We start from the raw sequence: 27,881 nt of genomic DNA, 5'->3' as shown, positions 1-27,881 counted from the left end.
TAAGGATGGGCTTCAGCGTCAAAGCATGAGATCAAAAATCCAAACTTTAAGGCACACATTACGGTAAATCTAGGTGTTCGAATCCATTATAATGGTAGCATCTCCTATGGGACGATTATGTACTAGGTAAAGAGATTTCTTTTTGTCACTAGGAATTTCCTTCCTTTCCTTTCCATTATATGGTCTATTGTACTTTTTCTATGAGAAATAGAAAACATCAATTTCTTATATGCCGCCTCTGTTCCATGCATAACTATAGATAACTTATAATGTTCTTTCTTTTCTATAGTATATAGCTCTGCTTTTTCAAAATTAGTGTTTCAGCCCTGTATCACTTTTGTTTCCCTTCTCTAGGTTTACTTTGAGAAGTTCATTTTAAGATGGAGAAATCAACAATATTCTGCAAATGTCTACAATATTTCAGCCAAGGTAATATATCAGTTATACAGCTGTAGATAAACTGTAGTTGTCTTATATTTACCCATTCTGCACATCAGTATTTGTAAGATACAAAAATCAACTGTACATTGAACAGAAGCTATCCACAGTGGCACACTCTCTAAATAATAATAACTACTTTTAAAAAAGTAAAATAAAACCCTGTAAGCTTTGCAAGTAATTCAGTTCTTCCTTCTGGCTGACAGTGTATTCAGTAATCCCAGCTGAACAGTTTGTTTTATACGTCTGTTTGACTGGAAGGCAGAATGAAAGTATTTTTCTCCAAAGCGCTTCCAGTTTAGCTATGGTCAAACCTCATGAGAACTGCGGCTCTTAAAAGCAAGGCTAAATTATTCCACCTTGGGTAGTTCTGGCTACTTCTATGACATGGAAGTTTCTTGCATCTAAAAAGAAATTTGCACAGGTTAAATTTGCCTAAACAATGTATTATTAAGTTTTTAAAAATCATGTAATAATTGTAAATACTGCTCTTAAGTGTACTGGGGTGATAATTACAATACTAAATACTTTATCAGTGACATCCCTCAAATGTGATTTAACAATCAATAAGAACCCAACATTTCTCAAAGGTGAGACTGTATCACATAGACTTTGATTTTTCTGTATGAGATCTTACATCTACCTTTCCCTACAATGTAAAAATCAATAAACTAACATTATTTTCACTACTATCCAGTGCAGTTTATACTTGATATTGCCTGCTGCATAGCTAAGACTTTGGGAACTAAGTTAGAATAAATTTACTTTCCATCTGCTGTATGCATGAGTGTAGGAGCAGCAGAATTATATTTAAAGAAAAGGAGAAAAAAGTTTCAGAGCTTAAATAAACAGACTTTGTTCACTTGACTTGATTCAGTGACGACTTTGAGATGTGGCTGATAATCTTCAAAAATGTCTTCTCGTGACTGTTATAGCACTGAGTCTTTGGGGTCTTGATTTTGGGGATGCAGGTGAGGTATGGATACTATTGTGGTGACTTGTGATGTACATCAACATGCCCATGTAAACATTTCAAACACCCTGAAATCCATGGGGCGGGGCGGGGGGGCGGGGATTAATCCAAATCTTATAGTTTTCTGTTAGGGAGAACAAAGAACCTGTATCAATATCCAGAGAGATGCAAACATTTTTTGACAAAATTCTTTATTCACACCTACAATACTGACAGAGTCAGATGCAGAGAGTTTATAGCATGAAGTTCCTTTCTCCTTTCGAAGAATGAAATAACGAGACTAAATTTGAAGCATAATGAAGATTCAAAAAAGTCACAGTGCTGGTTGAAGAGACCAAATCTTGTGTGCAATTCCATTCTCTAACAAGCACATACCCAGAGCCACAAGTAAATACTAATAAAACCTGGCAAAATATCACTAAAGACAAAATATTCCAAAGGCAGCGTTGCCCAAATCCTTTGAAAGTGATTTAAAAGATCATATAGACTTCCAAAAGCTGTGTGGATCAAGCTGTAAGAGAAGTCAGTTCTTGACTTTAAATTCCAATAGTCTTTGTCCTTTTGTATCAAGCAGGAACTTCTTCCAAAAATAATTTCATGAATGCAAATGACCTGTTATAGCACTTATTACTTGGGGTATAATGTTTGAAGCAGAAGTGAACCTTAAGTTAGTTGAAGAACACACACGAAACTTGCAACTTCTAATAATAGTGAAGCAAGTCTTCCATATGTTGTTATAAATTTCAGTCCAAGATGATTAACGTGGCTCACAGGCTACTCTTGTAAGATGATAGAAGAGATATTTTTGCTGCCTCTCCTGAGAGGGCTAGTGTTTCAAAATTATTTCCAAACAAGCATCTTCCAAGTGGGAGATGTTTCTCATTTTTTTTCCTCACCTTACTAAAAAGGTGATGAACGCTCTTTTAACTGTGGTGTTATATTAACATCGAACAAATATCATCACAGTATGATGTGATAACAGTGTGCGTGTGTAATATCCATGAAATAATACATTATATTCACTAATACAAGTCATTAATTTATTGTTGCTGTCAGTGTGTTTGAAATAGAGTGCCTGAATTGTAAGCGTGCAGGGAGTCTTGAAGTAAATTCAACAGATCCATCTTCATTCAAAATTATTTGTACTTACAGTAGGTTTCTATTGTGTATTTTAAATCAATTCTGTCAAAAGACTTTAGACAAAATAATTTTACAAAACCCTTTATTAATTAAACCAATGCTAATAGTAAATTGAGTGGCAAGTTGCTTCAGCAGTAAACAAGTTGTAGTTGCCTGGGATATTTCTTTCATCATAGAAAAATGTGACCAGCAAAGCTCAAAGAGTCAGTTTGGGCAATGAGCAAAGGTTATTTCGTTTCAAAATCTTAAAACTTCAGTCTTGGCTCTAGTGAAATCAATGATAATTCTGTCACTTATGCAAATACGAATTCATCTCTTCATTATACGTAATCTCACTCTAAGTGACTACAACAAACTGAAGGGGCAATTTTCTGGGTCTGTTGTCCAGGTTGTTTGGGTGACCTTGGACAAATCAATTTAGTATTTCCCATCCAGTACCGATAGCAGTGAGAGGACTAATTGTTAAAGAGAGACCTTATTTTTTCTATTGATACAAGCAGCTATCTGCCTGCCCAGTAGCTGGGCATGCCTGCACCCCACAAAGCAATGTTGTGTTAAGACACCAGACCCGACACCAGACCCAACTCCAGACAAGTGGACACATCCCTACTGTCAATGGAACATGGAGCTGTACAGCACAATGTGCTATACCCCAGCTCGTTCAGAGCCAGCTCAGCGTGCTCAGCACAGCCCTTTACTGCGTGCACGTGTTAGGCCTACACATTTTCCAAACTTCCCCACCCATTCCCCCTGATGGTCCCTCATTTCCCCACTGTTAAAAAGTAAATATAATTTTCTACTTGGAGGATAGTTGTGAGAACAAAATGCGTGATGTTCCCAGATACTGCCCTGATGAGACCTCTGTAAGCATACAGGCAGCTAGGTAAGGAGATGGCAAGTGGTACAGCTTGCAGACATTAAGCAGCTATTTAATTACTGATAGTAAGTGATGCTATTCATAAATCAAATAGATAAAAATACTAAATATTCTTGTTTGGCTGAAACCATTCATCCTGATTCATCCGCTCTGATTCAGAAAAACTGAGGCTTGAAATGCGTGTCTGTCTGTGTGTACTATTGACGCTTGCTGAAAAGAATTTGTCAGACCCTGTGTGTTTGTGAGCTGTTGGCCAAGCCACTAAACGACTTCTTTAGTTCACTAAATGCAGGCTTGTTTTGGAGCTAAGTGACACAAGTTTTGTTGTGGAAATTGCATCCAGTTGTTGGCCTCTCATCACAGAGTCTGTATTTGATTAAATTTTTCCAGCTAGTAAGATGTCATGCCACATACAAGTAGGATCTTGAACTTCGAACTATGGGAGATGAACAATGTTTAATTCAGAGATCAAAAAGCAGACTCAGCGGCGAACGGAGGAAAGGAGAGCCAGAAGGAGAGTGAAAAGTTTACTCAAGTTAGGAGGAGTGAATTTCCAATACTGAGCTGTAGGACAGTTGGCAAACCACCTGGGATAGGATGGCCTTGCTGGATTTTTGGTGATCCAATTCTCTCTCTCAGATTATATTGCTTTTCCCACATTAACTACTTGATCAAATCAGAAAACAACCATATAATGTTGTGCTGAAACTAAGTGCAAGACAGCTCTTAGGTTTATGAGCTATTGGATCATCATAGGTTATTTGTGTACAAATACATATATGTACAAAACTATTTATTTATGTATGTTACCTTGTTGAAACTTGGGACTACATCCCAAACTGATATGATATGAGATGTCTGATGCTTCTTGAAAAATGTGCTCTACAAGACCCAAAGGCTGAGCCAGGTCGGTTTAATTCTCATATACTACTTTATGACATTTTTCTCGTGTATATTTCTGCTCGGAGATCAAAGGCAACATCAGTTAATACCGAGATGTGTGGTTTTGTAAGCCAAAGCTTACTGGAAAACAGAGGGAGATTGGAACTACCATCAAATTTTCAGTGGTAAAATCTGTAGCTTTGGGGTTTTTTTTGGCAGGCCCCTATAAACTTGATTTTGCCTGGGGTTTTTCCAGTCTAAACCCTATTTGTAGGCCAATGCTTAGGAATGAACTCTCAGTGCATTTTGGCAGCGTACTCCTGGATGTTAAATTTTGCTCTGGCATCTGACTTTCCCCTAGCTCAAGCCCTGGCTTAGCACAGCAGCCCCTGCCAGTCCCAAACCTACAGGTGTACCCACCGCCTCTCCAAAGTGAACACAAGATCTCAATTAACACTGACCATTAAAAACCGGCTCTTAATCCTGGCTTTATCCTGTCCCAAAGCTTATTCCACAAACCCTTTACTAGTTCAAATCATATGCTAGTGGCATACCAGCTCAATTTTTAATTGTTTAAGCATTAGCTGATCATAAGCTTCAATGGGTTGTTTAGAATCATGCATATTATCAGCTGAAATATTTTCAGTCTTTTCAGTCATAAAAACTTTTCTACGTGCAATCAAAATTAGCTTTTATTTAAAGCTCTGCTTTAATGAAATAAATGTGTTGTCTAACTCAGTCTTCCAACTAAAACATTCTTTTCATAGCTTTAATAAAGGTAGGAAGAGATATCATAAAACTAACTAGAAATTAGGAAAACTGAAACTTGAAAGCAGAACACTAGATCATATCCTAAAAAAGGGCTCCTGAAACATGGACTCGTGCTCTGTTGACTCTCAGTATAGAGTAACTGTTAAACAGACCATCCATAACTAACATTTATTTCAACTGAATTGTTCTGCAGTGCTCATGATGTCCTCAAGACAGTATTTTTTCCCCAGGAAGAATACCTTGTACTATGGTTAATTTTTCCTCCTGAAATCAAATTGCAGTTAGGAGTATGGAGGTCTATGTATACCATGAATGAAATCCATTTTCTTATTGTCTTCTTTGCCATTATGTGATTATAGATATTTCTAATTATGATCTCAAAAATTTATTGCATGTTGCTGTTTGATCTACGTATTGTCATAAATTTCACTGTGTACAAGAGTTCTGATTTTAGGATTATGCAGCTGAAAGCCTTTTGATATAGTAGAAAGGATATCTAATATTGGATAGTAGCTCACCTTTTGATATAGTGGAAAGGATATCTAATATTGGATAGTAGCTCAGATGAGATAATCAGATCATTTGGGTATTGGATAATATCTATAGGTATCAAAATATTTATTATGTGAGGTAATCATGATGATAGTTCTTTGTCAGTAAATTAGACTCTTCTGAAAATGAATTTCAAATTTTTCTTCTCATTTCAGTGACAGTTGAAGTCATTTTATGACTTTATACAGGAATTTATTTGACGTTTGTGCTGCAAAAGGTGATGTTGGTGTATGAGAGAAAGTACATTAGGATTTGATCTCAGCCAGTAAGGCAATTCAGGGGAATGAAAGAGTCTTCAGCAGCAATAGCTCTGATTCAGTCACCCGTAAATCTCCCCGAGGGATGTGTATCCTCAGCATCCATATCCTTCAGTCCCCTGACCTAATGTAGCCTCTGAGGGAGCCTCTACCCCAACTTCTTTTTAAGGCATCTTTTGGCTCATTTCCTATGGAAAATCCATTTGCTCAGTGCTCGAAAAGAGCCATTTTTTCTGCCCACCACATTAGTGCACTGACCAGTTCAGCCTGCACCGCAGGGTGAGTCTTTGGTGGTCTCCTGATGGGCTGCGTGTGCTGGGCAGGCAGCTGAACAACAAATGAAATAAAAGATAGCCCTTAAAGTGAGGGGGAATGCATGCCTGCCCTCAAGGAAAATTGAGAGAAGTGGGCCAGGCTCTTAAAATAGCAAGAGACATTACAGCTGCTCTCATGGCAGCAAGAGTCCACCCTCTCACAGGTTTGTCTGTATGACTTAATTTCTCAAGGTTGAGAAACTGATCTTCTAGGCAAAGGTGGTTTGGGGAGTTACTACAAGTGCTAGGAAAAACTCTCCATTTCATACCCATTGAGCATCTTTAGCCTTGTCCATAAAAACACAGGAAGAACACGTTTCAGGGAACATATTAGTTCTTAGGGGCAGGCTGATTTACTCTGAGCAAGGCTGGGATGAAATAATGTGGTGGGTTGACCCTGGTCAACAGCCAAACACCCGCCTGGCTGCTTACACCCTCCTCTTTCCTACTGGGTCTGGAGAAAATGAAGGAAGGCAGAGAGACTCGTGGACTGAGATAAAGACAGTTTACCAGGTGACGCCAAAGCTAGGTGCGCAAGCAAAGCAGAAGAGGACTTTATTCACTGCTTCCCATTGGCAGGCAGATGTTTAGCTGCTTCCTGGGAAGCAGGGCTTCAGCATGCACAGCCAACGGTTACCTGGGAATACAAACACCATAACAGTGGACATCTCCCTTCCTCCTCCTGTTCCTGAGCACAACATCGTAGGGTATGGGATATCCCTTTGGCCAGCTCAGGTCAGCTCTCCCGGTTGTGTCCCTCCAAACCTACTTGCTGCAGGGGCAGAGGGGGAAAGAGAGAAAGCCTCGACGCTGTGCAAGCACTGCTTGGCAATAGCCAAAATTTTGGTGAGTCATCAATGCTGTCCCAGCCACAAATCTGAACTGCAGCACCCTGTGGGCCACCATGGAGAAAGTTAACTCCATCCCTGCCAGACCCAGGGCAAATACAAAGCCTGTTACTCTTGTTTCATATGTGTTAACCTTCTTTAGTTGTTGCTCGTAATGATGTTGATCTCAGTGTGAAAATTTGAAGGTACAGATGTTGGTACAACGTTGCCCTGAAACACGTTACTTCTCCATATTAAGTACATTAATATCCACAGATGTTACAAGTCTGAGAGGAGCAGGGTCTTAGCGTGTCACTGCTTGGCTGCTCCATGGTTTTGTCTGCAGCGATGTGTGTCTTTATCTCTGCTTAAAAGCAATTTCCTATTTAATATTTTATTCTAGTATCTTTTTGGATTAGGAACCCTGAGAGAGATTTGGAAGGGAGAAGGGAATATTATGGGAAGACTGGGTCCTTAAATTCCTCTTTTTTTTCTCTGTATTATTTCCCTTTGCATGGCAATGTTTGTACAACGACTGCTTTACTGCTATCCTCGGGGCTCTTAGTTTTTGGCGTGTCAGTGACCATATTCAATGTGATTTTTGCTGTTTTGCCAGATAATATTTGGCTATTGCAAAGCTATAATTTTCAGTGTAGAAAGAAGATGGCGTTGTTTGCAGCCTCATGTCGCAGGGAAGCCTGATGTGACATATTGCAATGCACATCCCAAAGTTTGAATTTATTCTAGGAGAGATCTAAATGTAAAAGATTTGCCCGCTTTCTGTCTGTCCGGCTTCTCAGCTGACTGTAATTCTGGTGGGCAGCTTTTCAGTCACAAATCTCTTTTGATCCTCTTTGCAATATTCTAATGCCTCATGTTTGGTTAATCCCCTCGCTGTGCTGCTGCCTGGTGTTTTCAGGGCTGTGGTTTGCGTGTCCTCCTGTGCTTCATGTTTTACTGCTGTTAGGTATTGATAAAAAAATGAAGAAAAGAGGACTTGCATATAAATTAGGAATATTCCTCTGGCTGGTATATTGCCTTATTAGCAAAAATGTAAATGATATTTGGTATTTACTGTTTTCCTGGTTTATGCTTTCTCATAATGCGCACAGGGTAGCGTTGGTGTCTGTTCACAAGGAGGTAAGTGTGTGACTGCACAAGCTGTATGCAAACGGTACCTGAGCTGCTGCCGGGCAGTGGGGTGGCTGAAGCCGTGTGTCCACGTTGCCTCTTGTAGGCAGCTGACGTTCAGACTCGCTGCTAACCTTCTGCCAAACACGATCTCCAGTTTCATATATAGATCAAAGCAAAAGGTATAGCTGCCTCTTTCCCCAAAGCTCCTGGGAAGTTTTTATTGCTGCTGTTTCGGTTTTCCTTCATGATGACCGTGCAGTGCTGCTTTGGTGATTTAGTGCTCGGCTTCTGTATACGCCACAGAAGGAGACATCATTTAGAAAGGTTTCTTAAAAAGAAAAAACTCTAGTCATTGCAGTGGCACCAAGATGAGCCGCGGACTTGAGGCCAGTGTTTGTAATTCCCTGAGGAACACAGCTTACTCCTCTGTTAGCACAGAGCCCAGGTCAGGCCTCACTGCCAGTGAGTCTTCATTAGACGCATTTTGTGAATTAACTTTTGTTTTAAACATTCCTAAAATTGCCCAAATAGACTTCCACTACAACTTTTTATTAATTTCTGGATCAACGGCTACCACCCATTGAAACAAAAGAAATCCAACAAGTATTACATTCAATTGGCTAAAAAACTGTGCTGTATAGAAATGTGTAATTTATTTTATAACCCTTCTTCTGGTTTCTTCTTTATTACAGGTAAGTATAGTTGTTATATGAGAGAAAAGAATTAATACCCACACATTGCATATCACTTTATTTGGGCAGAGTGCCTTTATAGTGTAACATATTGTCATAATTAACTTTTTAGCACATTTGTAAGTATCTAGACAAGTTCTAAGTAAATATTGTTTCTTCACAGAAATGTTGGCAAATATGGTGGCTTAAATACTTCCAAATGTTTTCACGCAGGTGTTGGTGATGGGATGAAATGAATTACTGCAACTCAGCCCCTACCCACTGAAATACAGCAGCACACGCTGAAGTGTAAGTACATGAGTAAAACTGAGCACACGTGCTTCACATTCTGCTGCTAAATGGGGCATTTCACACATTTTTTTGGAAAAAAAGACCACAGGTCTTTCTCCAAATATCTCATTGCAATCATGATGAAGACTGACGATAACAGTCAGCTATTCTCACGTAGTGCTGGGGATTCATTAATGTCTACGAAGTTTGGTGAATATGCTAATGGTTCATGTTGTTTTTCTCCTTTGAGCTACAGCAGTATATGCACATTCAAGTAACAAAAAAAAGAAACAAATTAATAGCAATGGGTTAAACGTATTTTAAATATTCAGGATATCTTCATACAGGAAAGTGGAATTTGGCTTTACATTTATACTCTAAACTTAAAGTTAAAACTATCAAACCCTTTTTGGAGAGCAGGAGGATGGGATGTTCCAAAAATAACCGTGATCTAGAAATCAATGTTATGCCCTAAGGTTTGGAGCAAATGTGCAATCGCACTGTCATGTACTTTTGTAGTAACAGAGTTGAAAACTAGAGTGGCCCTGAGAGATTTCTGTGGCCTATGCTTGCGCGTACTCTAATCATACTTGTCCTTACTTTTAATCAATGTGGTTGCAGACATCAAGGAAATGGTTTAAGAAAATATGAGCTCTGAGAAAAGGCTTTGGTAAATCTCATTTGTGCACAGAATATGAGAGCAATGCATAATAAAACAAGAATTAGGAAAAATCCACAGCTGAGGAAAGGAACATCTTTCCCATCAACAAAGTTTTTGAAAATAGAGTGTTTATTTAAAAGGTGGTTTCTTAGCCTGTAAAGATGGTTGTTGTAGTGAAGTAGGCCTACTTTGCATCATGGTTCTGATTTTTAAACTCTACCAAAATACCTTACTGCAAGGAGGTGAGAGCATGTCAGGTAAAACTTCAAGGCTTTTGGATTATTAGGAGATTTTAGTTGATGAGAAAAATGTGGCGTTTTTAAGCTCTTCAGACCTATATTGATTCTTTTCAGACCGCGTAACATTTTCCAGCCCATACAGTTAGTGATTACTGCATGTATAAATAGATTTTGTAAAGTCACCACGTGATCGTGGGCATATGAGGAGGGGAGCTACTAGGGCAGAGAATACTTGTCACATCTTCCCTTCTTTAACTCTTCAACTGAATTAGAAATATGTGCCTCGATAATCGCCTCTTTCATGTTTAAAAAAAAAAAATTGAGAAACAGAGCAAGTATGAAGTGGCTCAGCCAATGATGAGGGACTGAGCTGGTGGTTGGATTTGGGCAGATCCAGTTCTCCTCTGTGGAGTTTTGTAGATTTATCTTTTTTCTTGTGCTTTCTGAACAAAAAGTGACAAATTTTGCACCAAAAGTAGTAGTTGGGCAATTTTTTGCGTAAGTTCCTCCGAAACTTCAGCATAGCTATCATCTAGTCTGGCAGCCGGTTACTGTTGCAGACTGCCAATACCAGCACCATTTGGTAACTCCTGTGGCTCAGTTTGCACCATTTTCCTCCTATTGCAAATTTGTTTATGCTGCATGCACCTTATTATTGGAAAGCGCTCATATCGCTCTGGGGACATCCAAGCAGTTGTCCCCTGCCAGGGTGAACACATGTACACAGAGCAGGGCATGCCAAGCATTTAGAGGGTTTGGACTATATTATAGGAAGATCTAGCAAACCTTATTAGTAAATAACTAATAAAAATAGCTAATAAAATAAATATCAGATCTTATGACAACAAAAATGTCCAACTTGGTTCAAAATGATTTCTTCCGGAGGGTGAGTGCCTTCCTCACCCCTATAGGAAAGTGCTTTCAGCCACTCAAACTGGGGAGATGGGTGCAAGAAGCAGCACGATCTGGGAAACTGAGCCCCAGGAAAGGCTTTGGTGGCTGTGCCCTCCCAAGCCTGGCAGGGGGTAGGGTACCCTGGGGACCCCGCAGCCCCGCTCTTTGGGCGACTGGGGCACCTCTGAGGCCTCCATGCTGGGTCTGAGGTACCTCAGATTTGGGCATTGTGGTTTTCAACATCACAGCACTCATGTCTGGCCCCAGCCTTTCACATTGAAATGCTTTATGAGCTAAATATTTCATCGACTGCTTGGTCTGTGCCTGGTGGTAGTCATTTCAAATGGATGCTCCGCATTTAAAAAGACTGAATGCTTAGCTTGAGCCAAACATATTAAGCTGTCTTGCATACTCCACAGCTAATACAATATTAAATACATTTTGGCACCCAGAAATAAATACTGGCTTGAATTTCTCATGACACATATCTCCCTCTCCTTAAGTCTCTGTCCCCCCCCAGCTTTACACTGAAGTGCTGGTGCTCAGACTAAACGGTTTGTTGTCAGGTTGTGACACGGGAAGGCGAGCAGTGCACAAGTGCTGTACGGTTGTTATCTGTTGGGATGTAATGAAGGGATCAAATCGGGCGCTGCTGATGGACTTGCAGCCTGTGAAATGCCTGCCCCACGTCTCAAAGTTGCTCAACGGGAACTGCTCTCACTTAAAACCTGAAGTTAAAAGTGGAGCCTTGCATTAGAATCCAGGCTAGAATAAAAAAAAAGTGCACAGTCCTCATAAACCACTGCAAAGATATTCATAATTTAGTTATGAAATTCTTACTTAAAAACTGTTTATATATAGTTTAAAAATCGCTGTTGTAATAATACTGCTGTGTTAATTACAAGGCAACCATCCCTTTCCAGTACTCGATCTTATTTTAATTCTCAGGGCTATAATTTTATTTGATTTGTTCCTTTACCCACCCAGAGGTGAAGTAAAACAGTAATAAAAACATCTGACTGAAATCTACCCAGGTCAGCGGCTCCTGAATCAAAGCACCCTGAAATCAAAGGATATAGCGGTGCCAGCTTTAACAGGCTTTGGGTCAAGCTCCTAAAGCCTGCTCCTGCGAACACTTGCATACACGTGCTTAGCTCCCAGGGCGGTTACTGCTCGCTGGGAAACTCATCGCTTAAAAATCGCATGTGTGAGGAACTGGAGCTGTTGTTGGTACCTGAGTTGCCTGTCCTGGGAGCTGCTGCTGCGGGGAAGGTCGAGCTTTGCCCCCCTGTTTGCACCCCAGCTCCAGAAATTCTCCCTTTGGTCTGTAAGGGCAGCGTGGTTCTCATTAGTACTTAGGTGAAATAATGCAGCAAACGCAGCGCGTACAAACCCCGCGCACAGCACTTGTCAGCTAAATGCTTTCTCCAGGCCCCAAAGGCAGTAATTAGTAAAATATGTATTTTTTTTAATTCACGCTCGTGATGGACTGCTTGCAAATAGTGACAGCAATATCGTGTGCTGTTGTCAAATGGTCACAACAGCTGCAGGCAGCGACCCTTTCACGTAAACTGCTGGATTGGGCTTGTGGGGGTGCTCAGGGGTGGCTGCCCGCTCCCTGCCCCACAGCTCTCTGGGCTTTTGCCAGTCACGGAGGGATGCGGTGTGTCTTTTTCTGTGCCTATCCAGCCCCTCCGTCTCCCGGCCCTGCACAGCCCTCCGGGGCTTGGGAACAGCAGTGCAATGGACTAACTGTGACCTAGCAGCTACGCTTATAATAGCATTTTTCTTGACTAATATTACCAGTGTTAGTGTTTTCTTTGGCTTTGATAATGTTCCAATAAATTCCTTGGCTTGGCTGATGCCTATCTGAAAATGTTAGAAACCTACTTGAAAATAAAACCGTTGCCTAAATACACGGGAAGACTTCTAGCCACCGGTCAGCACAGGCATTTAAAGCGAGTGCGGTGCTGAGCCCTGCAGCACCCCTGCCTTGTGGCCCGTGGCTGTAGGGGAAACCAGGGCCCGGGGTGAGCCTGGTGTCCGGGTGCACGGAGCCTGTCACCGCTGGCACCAGGACACCGCTGCAAGTCCTGGGGGGCTGTTTTCCAGCCCCAGCCAAGCAGGAGCTCCACGGCAGCCTCTCAGAGGAGATACCCGAGGTGTGCGCTCGTGTGTCGTGCAGTGGCTTTGATGGCAAGACTCCCCAAAGGCAGGACCGCTTTACCCGAGTTGTCTGCTTACAGCCTCTCTTGAGAAGTATTTTTCATTTTTAGCATCACTTTTTTTAAAATTTTAATTAAAAGTGTTATTTCAGTTTGCTCAGGTCCTTCATAGTATGCTTTCTTTTAGGGTGGCGGCATGTCTCAAAGCGCTTTGGTGCAATTAATATTTTTCTGTAGTTGTACACGATTTGATGCTACCTGACAGGATAGAACAGGAGAAACATCACCCAGGCCTCACCCCTGGTCTTTCCCACGGTTTCCTTTGCTGAAGGAAATACTCAACAGCACTCAATCACCCACCGTTCTGGGGCATGTCAGCGTTTTGTCAAAGGGCCGAGTCGAACGTGAGATTGTGATAACCATGAGCTTTTATATGTAACTCCATCCTTTAAAAATGCTCCCCCTCATTTAAAAGAGAGAGAAGCCAATGAGAGGCGAGTTTTCTGGGTGGCTGATTTCCCCCCCCCCCTTTCTTTTTAAAAAAAAAAATTTTTTTTTTAAAATTTTAAATCGCAGCGCCGAGGCGGCCGGGGGGAGGCTGGGGGGGGGGGGGCCCGCCGGGGGCGGGGCGGCGGGCGGGGCGGCAGGTGCCGCTGCGGAGCCGCGGGGCGGGGTGGCAGGTTGGGGCCGCGGCGCTGCTGAAGGGCACGGCGGGGCGGTGGCACCTCCCGGCACCGCCCCGCCCCGCCGGGAGCACCAGCGCCGCCGGCAGCCCGCGGTCGCCCCGGCGGTGCAGCGGGGAGGGCGCTCGGCGGAGCGGAGTGGAGCGGCGTGAGTGGCGGCGGCGGCGGCGGCGGGTGGGGGCCCCTCTCTGGCCGGTACCTGTGCGAGCGCGGCCGGGCCGGCTGCCCGCTCCCCGGTCGGGCCGGGGAGGCACGGGAGGTCCCCGCGGGGGGGAGAGCGGGACGCGGGGACGGCAGGTGCTGAGCGGCCGCGAAGCCCCGGCGGCGAAGGGGGATGCCGGCGCCGTCGGTGCCGCGGGGCGGGGGCAGGGCGTTGCCCGCTCGGAGCCCCGCCGTGCCGGCCGCCCTGGGTGCGCTTGCGGGTAGTTTTCCGAAAGTGTTGTCAGCGCGGACTTTGATGCTTTCGCATTCCTTGTCGTTTAGGAACAGCAAGGAATCTGGAGGACTCGGTGTTGGTGGGACGAGGGCCTGATCGTGCAGGTGCCTCTGGAGGAAGGAGCAGCCCTCTCCAGCCTGACCTGCCGCAGGAGTTCCTGCTCGATGGACGGAGACGTGGTGGTGGGATCGCATTTACAACATGCTCTTTGCACTTAAAGCACCCCCGCTGCACTGGTACATCAGGCAGGTTTTTTGCTCCCATCTCATCGTGCTTAGGTCTTACAAGGAGGAGCGGGGTAGCCTGGCACTGTGCTGTGGGAGGGGTGGGCTGCGTCCCCTCACAGCCGTCACAATGCACGGTGGCCCACGGGGTGAGCAGCGGCCATGGGCAGGACTGGCCTTCAGCAACGTAAGCTTATGCTGTGGAGGAAAGGAAGAAAAGCTGGGCTTTGAGGTGGGGTTTTTCAGGGCAGGCAGCAGCGAGGCCTTATTCCTCCCATCATCTCACAGCAAGGATGCTAGCAACAAAGTCTGCAGAACCGAGCAAAACAGAGGTGCTGCTCCAGTTGGGCACCCATGGGATTGCCTGAGAAGAGGTAGTACTACATAAAGCAACGTGAGGGATGCAGAGTGGGTAGGTAAACGGCGTGGCTGCGTCTCTGCAAGCTGCGTTCCTGCTGCAGGGAAGACAGAAGACAACTGTATTTGCTGCCCAAGGTAGTATGGAGGGTTTCTTGTCTGCCCCTGCTCCGCCATGAGCACCTTTTCCAAGCTTCAGCACAAACCCGTACAGGGAAGGTTACCTTGATCTAGCACGTTGTAAAATACAGATTTAGTAGTGTAAGATCAGCCATTGTAAAAATTGTAAAACATTTTGAAACATCTCATGCTTTCTCATAGTTCAGGAAGTAGGAGTCCAAATTAGGTTTCTAAATATAGTAATTTAAAAAAAAAAAGCAAAAATACAGGGATTTATACTATGGTCTTAACAAAGCAGTATTTTTAACCTAGTACGTACAGATTAGTTTTCTTCTGAACCTTATATTCTGCTGAGAAAATTCTTTCTTTAAAATCACTTTGGTTTGTACAAGTGACACAAGGGGATGGGTAGAGCTTTCCGATGCTTGTGGCTCTGGGGACAACGTGGTTCTGGGGGCAGAGCCGGTGGCGCTGCCAGGCTGCGTGGGCACAGCTGCCTCGCCTGGCTGCCGCCTGCCCTGCTTCTCTGGCGTGAAGGCGGCAATGCCAGTATGAGTAGAAGGTGGCACATTAGGAGCGATGAAATTCAAGAAAACAATACTGGGGGGAGCCGTGAGACAGCAGTGACGCAATTCTTTATTGCAGCGCTGGGCAGCTTTCGTAGAGGTAGAGCATCTGGTTGGTAACTCCTCACTTTGTTCTCTTACTCCTCGGCTGATTTCTGCCAATCATTAGTAACGTAGCTGGGATTTTAAAACGTGGGGCTGTGTTTTCCTGTGTGTTCCTATGTGAGACGTGGAAAAATGGGTCTTCTGTTGCATTCCTAATTCTGATTCCTAGTTTTACAATTGGCTTCTGTATAAGGAGATTAAAGAACAGAATGGGGTTGTGTGCTGCTTTTCCTGTACTCTTCTCTGGTTGATCTTGGGCAGAGCCTGGCTATCTCCTTCCTTCTGACTTTCATTTGCCTTAATCCAGCGGGACCTTTGCCTTCGTAAGGGCATCGCAGACCAAACCAACGTACCTCATCCATTCCTTATGATCTGCAGCTCCATATGTTCGTAGTTGAATCTTGTGACAGATACTAGAATAAAAGGCGACCCTGTCAGACCGAGATACTGAACCACTGTTTTACCTGCTGCTGCACATCAGTTCTCGCTGGCAGGATCCCCAGGCTGGGCAGCAGCCAGTGACAATGGAAGGAGGAGCTTCCTTGCTTGTAAAGATTTGTGCATCCCTACTTGTCATCTGCAGCGGTCTGTCTTTGCCTGGCACCTGTGGAGGACAGTAATATACTTTATAAACAAGGCTGAACCCTAAGCTTTAGCACAAGTCTAAGTCGCTTGATGTTTTAACATGTTCCTGAAGGTGGGCTGTTAATAGCTAGGCTGTGACTCCACGATTGACTTACTGGGGTGGAAGTTCTGTGCTGTGTATAGGAAAATACCAGTTTCTGCTCTAGTTCATTCAAAACAGTGTCACAGCCTTGTAATAAACCAACAGGCTGCTTCATTTCAACCCAGTGCCATGCTTTAAAGCAGTCTAACCTTGGTGTGGGAATCAGCTGGTCTCTGACACCCCTTGGTGGTACACCTTGCATTTTCCCAGCTGTGGGGAAAATGTTTGTAGGGGACTTGTCCAGGTATTTGTAGGGGACTTGTCCAGGCTATAGATTTGCAGCTAATATATATGGATAGTGGGCTGATAATTTTAACAACTGTGGGCTTTGCTGAAAGATGTGTTGAACCAGTATCTTTCCATGTTACACAGGGCAAGGAAACAGCTGTGCGTCTATGTTACAAACTTCATATCTGTTTGTCGTGTTTTGTCTCTGTCCACTCACCAGTTTGGGCATGATTTTGTGTTTGGGTCTGGATTCTTAGAGAGTTTCAGATCTCCTCTATGACCATTAACTTTTGCTTTTTCTGAACCGAAGCATTTCTCTATAATTTCCGCAGTTGAGTTCCTTCAATTTTGGCTAAACTTCCTGCAGACAAAGCTTCTGAGAAGCTCTGCATCTTCTTCATGCCCTTTCTTCTACAACCTTGCTCTGAGGTCTCACTTGCTAAGGAAACTCCATTTGTCCATTCTTACTCATCCAGTAAACAGGCATTCATAAGCATTAGGCATCGCATTCCTGTTTGTGTGAGGGCACGTTAGGTTAACGACTCCCTTGTCCATGATCTGGCAGAGAGTCTAGTGATAAATGTCTGCTTGCTTGTATTCCGAGACATGGAAGGGGGAACCACCAGGCATTGAAAAATCAAGCAGAATTAATACTTTGTACATATCTTTCTCCAAAATAGAAGTATGTACAGTTGCTTGGATGAGCAGCTAAGTTAAACGAGAGCAGAACCCGTAAGAAGTTCTCAGCATGCTCTTCTCTTGCCTGAGCAGCCTGAGGCTGCTCTCCGAGCTGCATGCAATTCTGGTAAATAAACCGCTTGGAGGGAGAAGGGAGGATTTCAGGACAGGCTGGCTGGGTACAGCTTTACTTTCATGAAATCAGACAGCTACCAAGTACATGATGTTCTTTACTTTTAACAAGACTTCTTTTCCTGGATGAAAACTAACCGTATGGCTGCTGAGGACTTGTACCTACTGGCATTGCTGTTTGCTGAACAATTGGTATTTTCACTTAAAGGCTCCTTGCTGTACTTCACCTTTGCTTGCTACACCAACTGTCCTCTTCTTGAAAAGCCTTGTAAAGTAAGCTAGGGGTCATGCCTGATTCTGAGAAGTGAGTGTGGTGTTTCCCCATTCAGTTACAAACTGGCTTACAAGCCTGCAAAAGTTTTATCAATTCTGGCCATGGCGGGGAAAAAACCCAAGCCTTGAAATTCCAGCATGTACCCTGAGACAGATAACCACGGGACGTTCATTTGCACGCTAATCCTGCACAGCAATTGTTTGCGGTTCCTGCATCAGCCCTTTCCAATCTGTAGCTCTTATCTCTTGTTGGCAGTAAGTGCAGGAAGAGAGGATGGCCCTGCGAGGAATGAGGGCTCTGTTTTTGCTCTTTGTTGTTGAGAGCAACAAAGTTGTTGCTGAGTTGTTTTGGGGTATTTAGGTTTTTCAGTGATTGCCTGAGGTAGCTGGATCTTGGGAATTGTGCTTGTCTTAAAGGAACTCTAGCTTTTTTAAACTTATTTTTCCTATGGTTGGAAGGAGACTTTATAATAAATGTTACTCCAGTGTATCTGCTCTGTAGGATTTGTAGAAAACTGGATGTTAAGGAGAGGCAGAAATGTTACACTGGTGGACTGGAGCGCTTTGAGAACCCCTGCCTGGGGCTTCTCTGCACGGGGAGCCTCCGAGTCCTGCAGTGATGGAGGCGATGCTGCGCGCTAAGTGAATGATTCATCCCTCTGCCATTTATGTGCCATTGCTCTGTTCAAAACTGCAGAATGTACACCAGCATAATATCACGTATCCTCGTGAATAACATCCCACCTTGTTAGGGAGAGGAAAGGCAGATGTAGGATGTTCTGGGTTTGTTTCTCTCCATTATTACATGGAGGACGGAAATATTTAACACGATTAGGTGCAGTTCAGAGGTCTGGATGCCTAAATGCTGTTTGGTTTACCTCTGCTGGTACATCACTTGGGTTACCTGCCTTGAGTTTGACTATCTTTGTTACAAAGAGCAGTATTTATTGTTTCCAGGGTAATGACAGCACTGTGATTATCTGACTGTTCTCCTGCTGTGATTATCTGACTACTGTCCCTGTGCATGTGGATGATAAAGGTCCAGGTCTCAGCAGAAGCGCTGAACGGGAGAAGGGAACACGGGAGAATGTTTAAGCTTAGGCAAAAGATGGGGCGCTCCAGATGCCGGCGTATTACCCTTCCTATATCCTTGCTGAAATAGTCCTTAACTGGACTTGCTGTGGAGGGAGGTTGTCATCCTGCAGGTAGTACAGGAGCCACTTGCCCCGGCAGTGGCCCCACTGTACGCCCAGGATTGGGTACTGTACATAAATTGTTGCAGCCTGCCATTCAATCTAATTTCTTAAGTGCTGTATCATCCTTTTACCTTTGTCAAAGTCAAATACTCTGGGCGAACAGGCAAGCAGACTTCTGCAAGGTCAGCACTAGAGATCCATCTAACTTTGTGATAATTCGTAACTTTGACATCTTCATGAGTGCAAAGTTTTATTTATTGGTTCCCTTTGCAGAGTCCCAGTCGTGAAGCTGTCCGTGCTGTACCAGGGACAAGTGGGACAGCTTGCTAAAAGCAGACACGTTCTTGGTAAGCTGCATACTGAGCTTCTCTCGTGGATACAGAGGAAAAAACTAAAAGCCTCCCTCGCTGGAGGAGGGTTTCAAGGAGTCTCATTTGAACTTAAAAGTTTGGAAAGTGAGGAGCTGGGCTCTGTCACAGCAGAAGTTACTCGCTGTGTTCAGTTGGGCAAAGCTGCACTAAGCTGTTTTGAAAAGTATGACTTATTTTTAACCCGGTAACTGTTAGAACAGAAAGTTATATATAACAGAAAGCTATTCTTTGCAGTATAGTATTGAACTTCAAAGAGAGATTTTTTTCAAAGGTCTTATGGATGGAAACGTTTAAATGGTAGCAGGAACTTACTTGCCCGTGACAACTAGAGATGTTGTGTAACAGCAAAACCCTTATGCCTGTTTTCATCATGTGAAGATGTATTCCAGAGAGGCAGGTGAAACTCTTATTTTTGGATAGCTCGCATTTATCCTTTTGTAATTATTTCTTATTGATGATTTTAATACCTTACAAAGTCTTATTTATCTAAATAAAATTGCAGTTATGCTAGTAATGCCTTTTCCCCTGTATTTTATATTGTATAATAGTGAATTGCAGGCACCTTTTTACCATTGTTTTGTTTCCTTCAGCGGTTAGAAATGAACTTACCTTGGCAGGAAACGCTTAGCAAGGCTGGCAAAGAGACTGCTTAGCCCTCTCATGCAAGGTGAGTTCAGCTGTGCAGTACGACTCCCTCGATGCTGTCTCTCTCCTTGTATTACCACAGTCCACAGTCTAGTAAATAACATAATAGGTGAAACAACATCTGAACTTGTCCTCAGGAACTTCCAGTTCTAGGGATATGGAAGGGAATCAATTGTTTTCAGGACTCTTCTTAAAACAATGCATAGTGTTTATAGTATTAAAGTTAAATGAGGTATTTAAAAGCATATTGACTATTATGTCCACTGAAATTGAGCACAACTAGGAACCTGTATTTTTCAGATGAATTAAACCAACATTTCCCTTACTGTAAAATCAGTCTTTAAAAAGAAAAGATACGTTAAGGCTTGCAATGGCACCGCTTTAACTCCTGGTTGATAGCGTAGGAGAGCGGATTGGAGCTCCCTAACCCCTGCCTCCAGCCAAGCACAGCAGCCTGTTGTACGGGGAGCTGCATCTGCTGAGGTTTTGGCCTGAGCCTTGAACCGTCCGCATAGTGGTTTCTGAGCCAGAGCTGGCAGCAGATTAGAGCTTCGGCGCTGAAAGAAACAGATTCCTATCAGACAATTTTGCCTTGTGCAGTTACTGCATGAAACATTGTGCTGGGAGTGAAATGAGTTGAGTTTTTTTCTCCCCCCTCGGAGGGTGTGAGCATTGTGAGGAAAGCTAGAGATGTTAAAATCCCCATCAGAACTTAACGCTCTGGAGACGAGTTAGGATTTAAACAGCGCTTCACCATGTATGTGCAGGCAATAGTTGTCAGAAAAACAGGCAAGCAGTCAGAAGATTGAGGGCAGCTTCATCTGTGATCATTTATGCAGCAATTATTAAATCAAGTTGAGCGGGCAAACTATAAAACTTACTGCAGTGAGTTGGAAAGTACCGTGCTCTATAAATAATGAAATGAGCAACAGTCAAGAATTTAAACTAGGGTCGATAACTTTGCTTTTAAGCTCAACTAATAATCAATTTGGAACAATTTAGTTGTCTTGCATGCCTTGCTATCTAGAAGTTTTATAGCCTGCCTAGGAGTTTTATAGCCCGCCCCTTCCTCTGGGTAGGACAATCACCCAAACGTTTGATTTAGCCCAAATGAAAAGGCAGGGGTAAGAAGGTGGAAACAGAGGTGAATCCTGCAGCGGAAGATGCTGACCCAGGGAATTTCTCCCTACCTGCTTTGGGAGCTGTTTGTCCTCCCTCTACTCACATTCCTTCCTTCTTTCTGCTAGACACTAACTCATCTGCTGGTGTCCCCGAACAGAAGATGAAAGGAAATCTCCAGTTGTAGGATAGAAACATCTTAATGATAAAATACTAAGTAAAGCTGGCTACCGTTTAACAGACCTCCTTTAAAAGGCACAGGAAAAGGATAACACAGAAAAGAATATGGCTTCAAACTTGGATAAAAAATCCAAATGTGACTAGTCATTAAATAAAGCGTCAGGGATGAAACTCTGATAAAATATGTTGTTATATCCGTGGTGTAGAGCATTTGTATGGTTGGGGAATCTGAGGTTTAAATGCACAGTTCTGGCTAAGCCTAAGGTGGACACGAGATCTAGTCTAAAGCTTCTAATTGTTACCAGCAGTGTAGTGAGAAGGGATTAGACAGCGTATCCGGGTACCTCCCCGTGCAGCCTGTGTATTACCTTGGCTGGGTGAGGACTGCAGCTTTCGGGTATCGGCAGTGCTGGGTTACAGATGCTATTAGTGATTCTTTGCCATATCAGATACTTTGAGCTACGTATTTGCCCAGAAAGGCAAGTGAAATTATTTTTATTAATGTTTTATTAATGGTAAATATTGAAATTAGACATGCACAAGATATTACTATTAGAAAGTTTTGAATTATTCAGATGTCTGAATTGCTTTCAGACATCTCCTTGGCCTCTGGCCTGTAAGCAAGTTCTGTAAGTTTTAAGTTTCATCAATGTATGCTTAGCTCTCCTCGGTGTTGGGTAAAACTACAAATGCTAGTAGCGGGGTTTACATTACAGGCTTGTTAACTACACTGCCTACTGTAAAATACACTGGCACATGCTGCAGCGTGTCATTACACACAGAATCTTACTGAATTTTATTAAAGTGATTTACAAACATTTCTCTAAAATGCTGAAATGTTCTGACGCAAAGCTAAAGGTATGAAAACGTTTGTACGTACTTTGTGGTTTTAGAAGCCCTTTAGGTCTGACTTTCTGCCAGGAACCAACCACCACTTCTGAGTGTGGGCACTTCAGACCTACAGACTGTTCTCTAAACAGGCAGTGAGATTTGTGTGAACTAGCAGAAAGAGGAGAGAAGCTTGTCACCGGCAACCTGGTTGTCATGAGTCAGCTGCTGGACTGGGGAAGTCCCATCCGACCTGTGAAGCACCATCTGCCCGCAAATGGGATTGATTTCCTCTGCAAATATTTGCCTGTGATCAGGTTACTGGATTGGAGCCCCTATTTCCCCCAGAATATAAAGCAAATAAAGTTTAACATCTTTGCCATGAATATGTTTTCAAAGGCTATTTACAAAAAAATCTTTAACTTTGGCTGACCTTAATACAACGTCATCGGGTGAAGCTGTAGGGAACAGCTGGTTTCTGTGCGGTCTTTGTTTTGGCTGGTAGTCTATTAACTCTGCAAAGTGGGTAGGCTCGTGCCAAGCAAAGTCAGGCATACCATGAAATTCTGCTTTGCTCATATACAGAAGGTAGCCTGAGAAACAGCTTTGTAGGGTAATAAAGAACACCCATGCGAATTCGAGGCTGGCCAGTTGTGATTCTTGAGGAGTTTGACAGAAGGACCCTGTCAGGTGTTTCATTCCTCACTCTCCCTTCTCTAGGTGGAGAGTTGTCCTGCTTTAGTGAGAACGGTGCTCCAGCTCTGCCAGACCTGCCTTTCACACAGCAGTCGCTGCTGCTTTCCCTCACGTCTCAAGGGAAGCACCAAACAGCAGCTCCTCTTTCTCGAGATACCTTCTCGTGACTGCATGCTCAAGCCTCCTTGAGCAACAGCAGAATGACACTGAGAATTAGTGTCACTCCTGCCCAAAGGGTGTACAACAGCCATGACACCAGGCTCTCACTGGGTTGTGGTTGTCTGGTGCTTCTGTGGGGTGGTTTTGGGTTTTAGTTTTATTTTCTGTAGCAGCAGCAGCAGTCACTGGAGTTAAGCAGTATTTGTTTACAGATTCGGGAAAAGAGCGCTGCATTGTCAGTTTGGAAGAAACAGATTATTTTTTCCCTAAGACCTTTACATTCCTAGAAGGCTTACAGCACGTACTGGGAATTGCATTCAAAGGCAGCTTGAATTCAGGTCAAGCTTTGCCTACTTGTAGTAGATGGATGTTACTGATAAAAACATTTTACGCGCTCCGTGCAGAGATTTACTGGAGTTGCTTCTACAAGTGTCTGTAGTGAATTTAGCTTTCCTTTGAGCTCACCGAGAATGGTCACTATTTATTGTGTTTATATGAAACTGTTTTGACAGATTTCTTCAGAAGAAGCACAAAAGGAGACATTCTGTTCTTTGAAAATAACTGGATCCACTGGCAAGAAGCAGCCACACTGTGCATCAAACGAGAAAACCATTTCCAGGTTATCAAAACATGCTGTTGACCTGAATTTTGCAGCTGCATTTTCAAATGTACCATGGGATGCATCAAATCCAAGGATGCCTTTCCAGGTTCCAGTGCTATCCAGGATGAAAGGATCGGGGAAGGTAATGAAGGATGCACTGGGGAGAAATCATCACTGATAGCAGTGAAGGTGGATGAGAAAAGTCCATCGAGCACTATAGTGCTAGACTACGCGCACCGTCTCTCCCGTGAGATTCTTGATCAGGCAGTGAAACAGTGGGCAGTGACTGAGAGCAAATACAGCGACATCCCTTTTATTGAGAGCGATGTGCCCTGAGCAAGGACTGTCCTCACAGCGAGTGTCCTGTCCATTCCGCACTTTGTATTTGGTACTCGTGCAAATAAAGTAAAATCAGCTGTGATTTGAGCATAATGCCGCTATATGAACACGTTTGCGAGGAGAGGCTGAAAAAAAATTGTCTTTTAATCTATATTGCTAAGAAACTAATTGGATTACAGTAGAATCTATTAATCAAGTGTCATTTGTTAGCAGCCGTATGTCGAGTATATTCTGTCTGTGTATGTGTTGAATGTGATCGGAAATTGTTAAAGAAGATGAAAAGAATGTGGCTGCCCTGCAACTGTACAAGCACTGCCACAGAGGCCCCAAAGAACAAAGCGTGGATTATTTTTATGTACTGCATAAAAAATCAGTGGCCTGTTTGTAGGTGAAAAGAGAAGAACTCTCTATGCTTGGTCAATTTGTTGGTGTTTTGCTAAAGTGAAGCCAAGGTCTACGTGTAGCAAAGATAACCGCGGTCATAAATTTTACTTTGCTTCTTTGACCTGACTAAATCTGTAAACCACAAAATAACGAAGGCAATGAGAAGCATTTTATAAACCCAAGTAGTATTCAGGGAACCATATGGATTATGATACTATTCAACTTCCACACTTACGCGAACCAGTGAGAAACATTACAATATTGATAAAGAGTGCATTATAATTAACAGATGCTCTGGCTTCTGTAAATGCATGAAGGCTATTCTCTAAAATCCTGCGGTAAGATAGTTTAATTACATCTGATCACCGTGTTCAGACCAAAGCTGTTAGGTTTTTTGTTCAGTTTGGGGTTTTTTGTTGTGTTAGGGTGCTGGTTTTGGGGGGGTTGTTTTGGTTTTTTACTGTAACCCAGGTAGGTGTGCAAAAACTACTGATGCTAACCAGTGAAATGAACCTTCAAAGGTGCAACTATGTTTTAGGACTATTTGTTTCATGGGAACTATGGCTGCGTTCCACTAAAATTTCACTCTAAAGTTAACGCCCTTGGGACAGTATGCCTTCCTTCAGCTTCTGGAGGCTCATCGCCTAACCGCTGGTAAAACTGTGTGCAGCGATGCAAGTACGAGCTACAGAAACCTGAAGCTTGAGCCGTGCGCTGAATCAGTGAGTGAGCCTTAGGCACGAAGCTGAAGGGCTGCGTTCTTTACCGATTTCATCGAGGTTGCAGCCGCACGCTGCACCCTGCCTCTCCAGGACCTGCAGCCTGACCTACTGTACTCGGAACTAGCGCTTGAGATAGCAAGAAAGGGATGAATTATTCATACTCATCTTAAAGCTACAGTTTTGCTGACATTTTATACAAAGTGAATGCCTTGTAGAAGCTTGGGATTTTAGCACCTGTTAGTTCCTTATTCGGTAATGGCCAGTTTAAAAGACATAGAGTTTTTCCTAAATCAAAGTGCTTCCCATTTTATGTTTTCATTTTATAGAAAAATGCTTTCCATACTGGCAAAAACTGTTACTATTTTTAAAAGATACACATAGTTCTAGTGAACGACAGAAAGCATGATTTTTCAAGCAGTGGTAAGCACGCAGAAAGAGGACCCTGTCAGTTGTTATTTTTAGCTTATTCTCAGACGTATGAAACGCAGTCTGTGAATTGAGCCGTTTTGCAAACTTTGCGACGGGAACTTAGCTATTTGAAATTCACCTGTGTGGGGAAGTGGTGGTGTCAAGAGTAAAGGTAAAAAATGCTTTTTTTGTAACACAGCGCAAGACTGCCGTTAATTCATGCTGACCAGGCTAGACCCGGCTACTTACGGCTGTTCTCAGGCTTTTGCTGAAAAAGGGAACAAAATCTGCTTATGTTGTAATGTCGTCGTCTTTGAAGTAATGTGGTCGTCTTTGAAGCCATATGTAAAATGGAACTAAGGTATTATGGCCCATTTAAATTCTACTGCTAACAGTGATGTTCCTTGAAGCTCTAAAGTAGGTAAAACATTAGCTCATACCCTATATTTGCTCTATTTAAAAACCTCCGTGCCATATACTAGGGTGAGTTGAAAAGCAAACCCAAAACACTGATCAGATCAGTACATATTAAATGGATATTGCTTAATCACAGTATTGAAAAATATTCCTACTCTTATATAGCTAAAACAAAGCTTTATTTAAAAAAAAAAAAAAAGGCCAACCTCTCTGTAAAAGCCAACCATTCTTTCAGGAATGTTAACAGTGCCAAAGATGGTAATTAAAAAAAAAAAAGGCCCCAACTCTGTAGACATTATTGGCCAGATAGGCGCGTATAGGCAGTATAGGTAAAGAGGTGACAGAAAACTGCACTGGCTGTGAGAGAGCACTTGGGGCTATCTGCCTACGCTGGGTGGCTGCACGGGGAGTCAGGTGCTGCAGTGCCTGCTGTTGCAATGGCTCAGATCCTCCCTTCGGGTGCCGCCTTAGCATCTGGCCCTGCTGGAGGCAGAATATCAGATGTGCTTTTGAAGGCAGCTTCTGCACTGGCAGGCTGCCACTGCCCAGTCCAACACCAGGCACAATTAGGAGGTAAAATAGCCTAAAGTTAAGTCATAGCATCCGCACTGATAAACATTCAAAATTTCGCCAAAGGAGAAAGTTACCGAGGTATAATTAAACACGCATCACAGCAAGCTTCCTTTTGGAGCACTTGCTGCACTGCTTGCCTAGGGAGCCACCCGTAACGCGACAGTGACTGAATCCCCTGCTGCTTGCTATGTCCAAGCACTCACCTGCAACCACAAAGCTTGTCTTCCTCGTTAACGCTTGAAGATTGCAGCAGCTTCGGTATGGCCTGAAGTGCAACTCCAGCTGGTTTATGATGCTTTCTATCACGTTGGTGCTTCAGGGAAAGCACGCAGCAAATGGAAAGCAAACGAGCTTGCAAACAAGCTTACAAACAACAGGGAAACGGCTTCTCACCAGGAAAATAATCTCTTTTACAAAACACTGTCCTTAATAAATGATGTGCTTACCCTTAATAAGAAAAAATTAAAATCTGTTCAACACTACAATCTGGTGAGAGATCAAAGGAGATCTCTTTCCAAAATTCTGCTGTATTTTTAGTAGGCACAATACTAATATATCAGCATCATAAAAACAAAGGCTGCTTTACCTAAATAAAATTACATCTGTTTACTTATCATTAGATTACTCTAGGCTGTAGTCTTATAGTGGCTTTTCAGCTAAGTTGCCACGATTCTTTGGCTTGATTTTGTGTAATGAAAGCACTCCAGTATGGGACTGGCATACTCTGCAAAACCCTTTACTTCTGTTTAGGAGTTAAAAATACATTTGCTTTATTGTATTTTCTCCAGGAAACAAGTACAGTCTGAGTGGGTACTATGGGACTGACTTGATATTCCAATAATGGTTCAAAACACATTAACTGCAGCACAATTTTGTAAAATTGACATTTCTGTAGTAAGACAGATCAGTATTCCCAAATAAAACACACTATGATATATTTTTACAGTATTTTTTGTGGAAAATATTTTCTTGTGGACCAAATAAAATTAAACTTACTACCTGCTTGTAAGACTTCTATTTGATAAAAATGCACAGATTGGACAGGGGTCTTGTTACCATGAGCTTGGGGTAATTCCCGTTCACATAAATTTTGGAAGCAACTGAACACGCAAGTCAAAGTTTATTTATTCAGAAGTATACTCTTGCTAAAACACGGTAAGTCCTTTTCAGTCAGAGGAGGCATGACCCCTACTTCCTGGGGATTACTGTGTTTTCATTAAATATAGTTGCTGAAGATTGCTCCTTTTGTACAAAAATAATGGAATGAACCAATTTTTAAAAAACAAAAATAGCCATTGTTTAGGAATCTAAAACATATAAAAGTTTAAAAAAATAAGGGGGGAGATTTACGTTTCTTACAGAACCAGCATGAGGTAGAAATTCAAGTCATATTTTTAGAAGTTACCCTAAAGATATTAATGAAATCTGTCAACTACTTTTCAAAATAAACTCAGGGACTGTCTCACAACAAATATGTACATGGTAACATTAACTGGCAGCTGAAATTTTAACAATTTTAAAGATTCTAGTGACAAAGCAAGGTGCCATTTGTTCTTGATTTTGCTCACCTCTAATTCTTTGAAAGTCAATCTAGTACTTCACCTTGATGCCTGAATTTCCTGGACTTT

At 42.8% G+C, this 27,881-nt stretch overlaps 1 protein-coding gene across 7 annotated transcripts; it reads left to right on the top strand.

Annotated features, from left to right (window-relative positions):
- Positions 1-406: 406 nt before the first annotated feature.
- C6H2orf88 (chromosome 6 C2orf88 homolog) lies at positions 407-27,224 on the top strand. 7 transcript variants are annotated; one of them, XM_054830668.1, is made up of 6 exons: positions 407-429; positions 9,071-9,145; positions 14,253-14,441; positions 19,085-19,158; positions 19,773-19,849; positions 23,322-27,224. In XM_054830668.1, the coding sequence occupies exon 6, from the start codon at positions 23,483-23,485 to the stop codon at positions 23,744-23,746; it is 264 nt and encodes an 87-aa protein (XP_054686643.1). In that variant the 5' UTR covers positions 407-429; positions 9,071-9,145; positions 14,253-14,441; positions 19,085-19,158; positions 19,773-19,849; positions 23,322-23,482; the 3' UTR covers positions 23,747-27,224. The 7 variants fall into 7 exon arrangements, 6 of the variants coding, with proteins under 6 accessions (XP_054686643.1, XP_054686642.1, XP_054686641.1 ...); XM_054830667.1 differs by lacking the exons at positions 407-429; positions 9,071-9,145 and adding exons at positions 13,756-13,917; positions 19,454-19,579; XM_054830666.1 differs by lacking the exons at positions 407-429; positions 9,071-9,145 and adding an exon at positions 13,756-13,917 and having other exon boundaries at positions 14,253-14,387.
- Positions 27,225-27,881: the final 657 nt, after the last annotated feature.

Source organism: Grus americana, chromosome 6 (assembly GCF_028858705.1).
Source record: "Grus americana isolate bGruAme1 chromosome 6, bGruAme1.mat, whole genome shotgun sequence".
Lineage (NCBI taxonomy): Eukaryota > Metazoa > Chordata > Aves > Gruiformes > Gruidae > Grus > Grus americana.
Note: the sequence above shows the minus strand (reverse complement) of the source record. Positions and strands in the feature narration are given on the sequence as shown.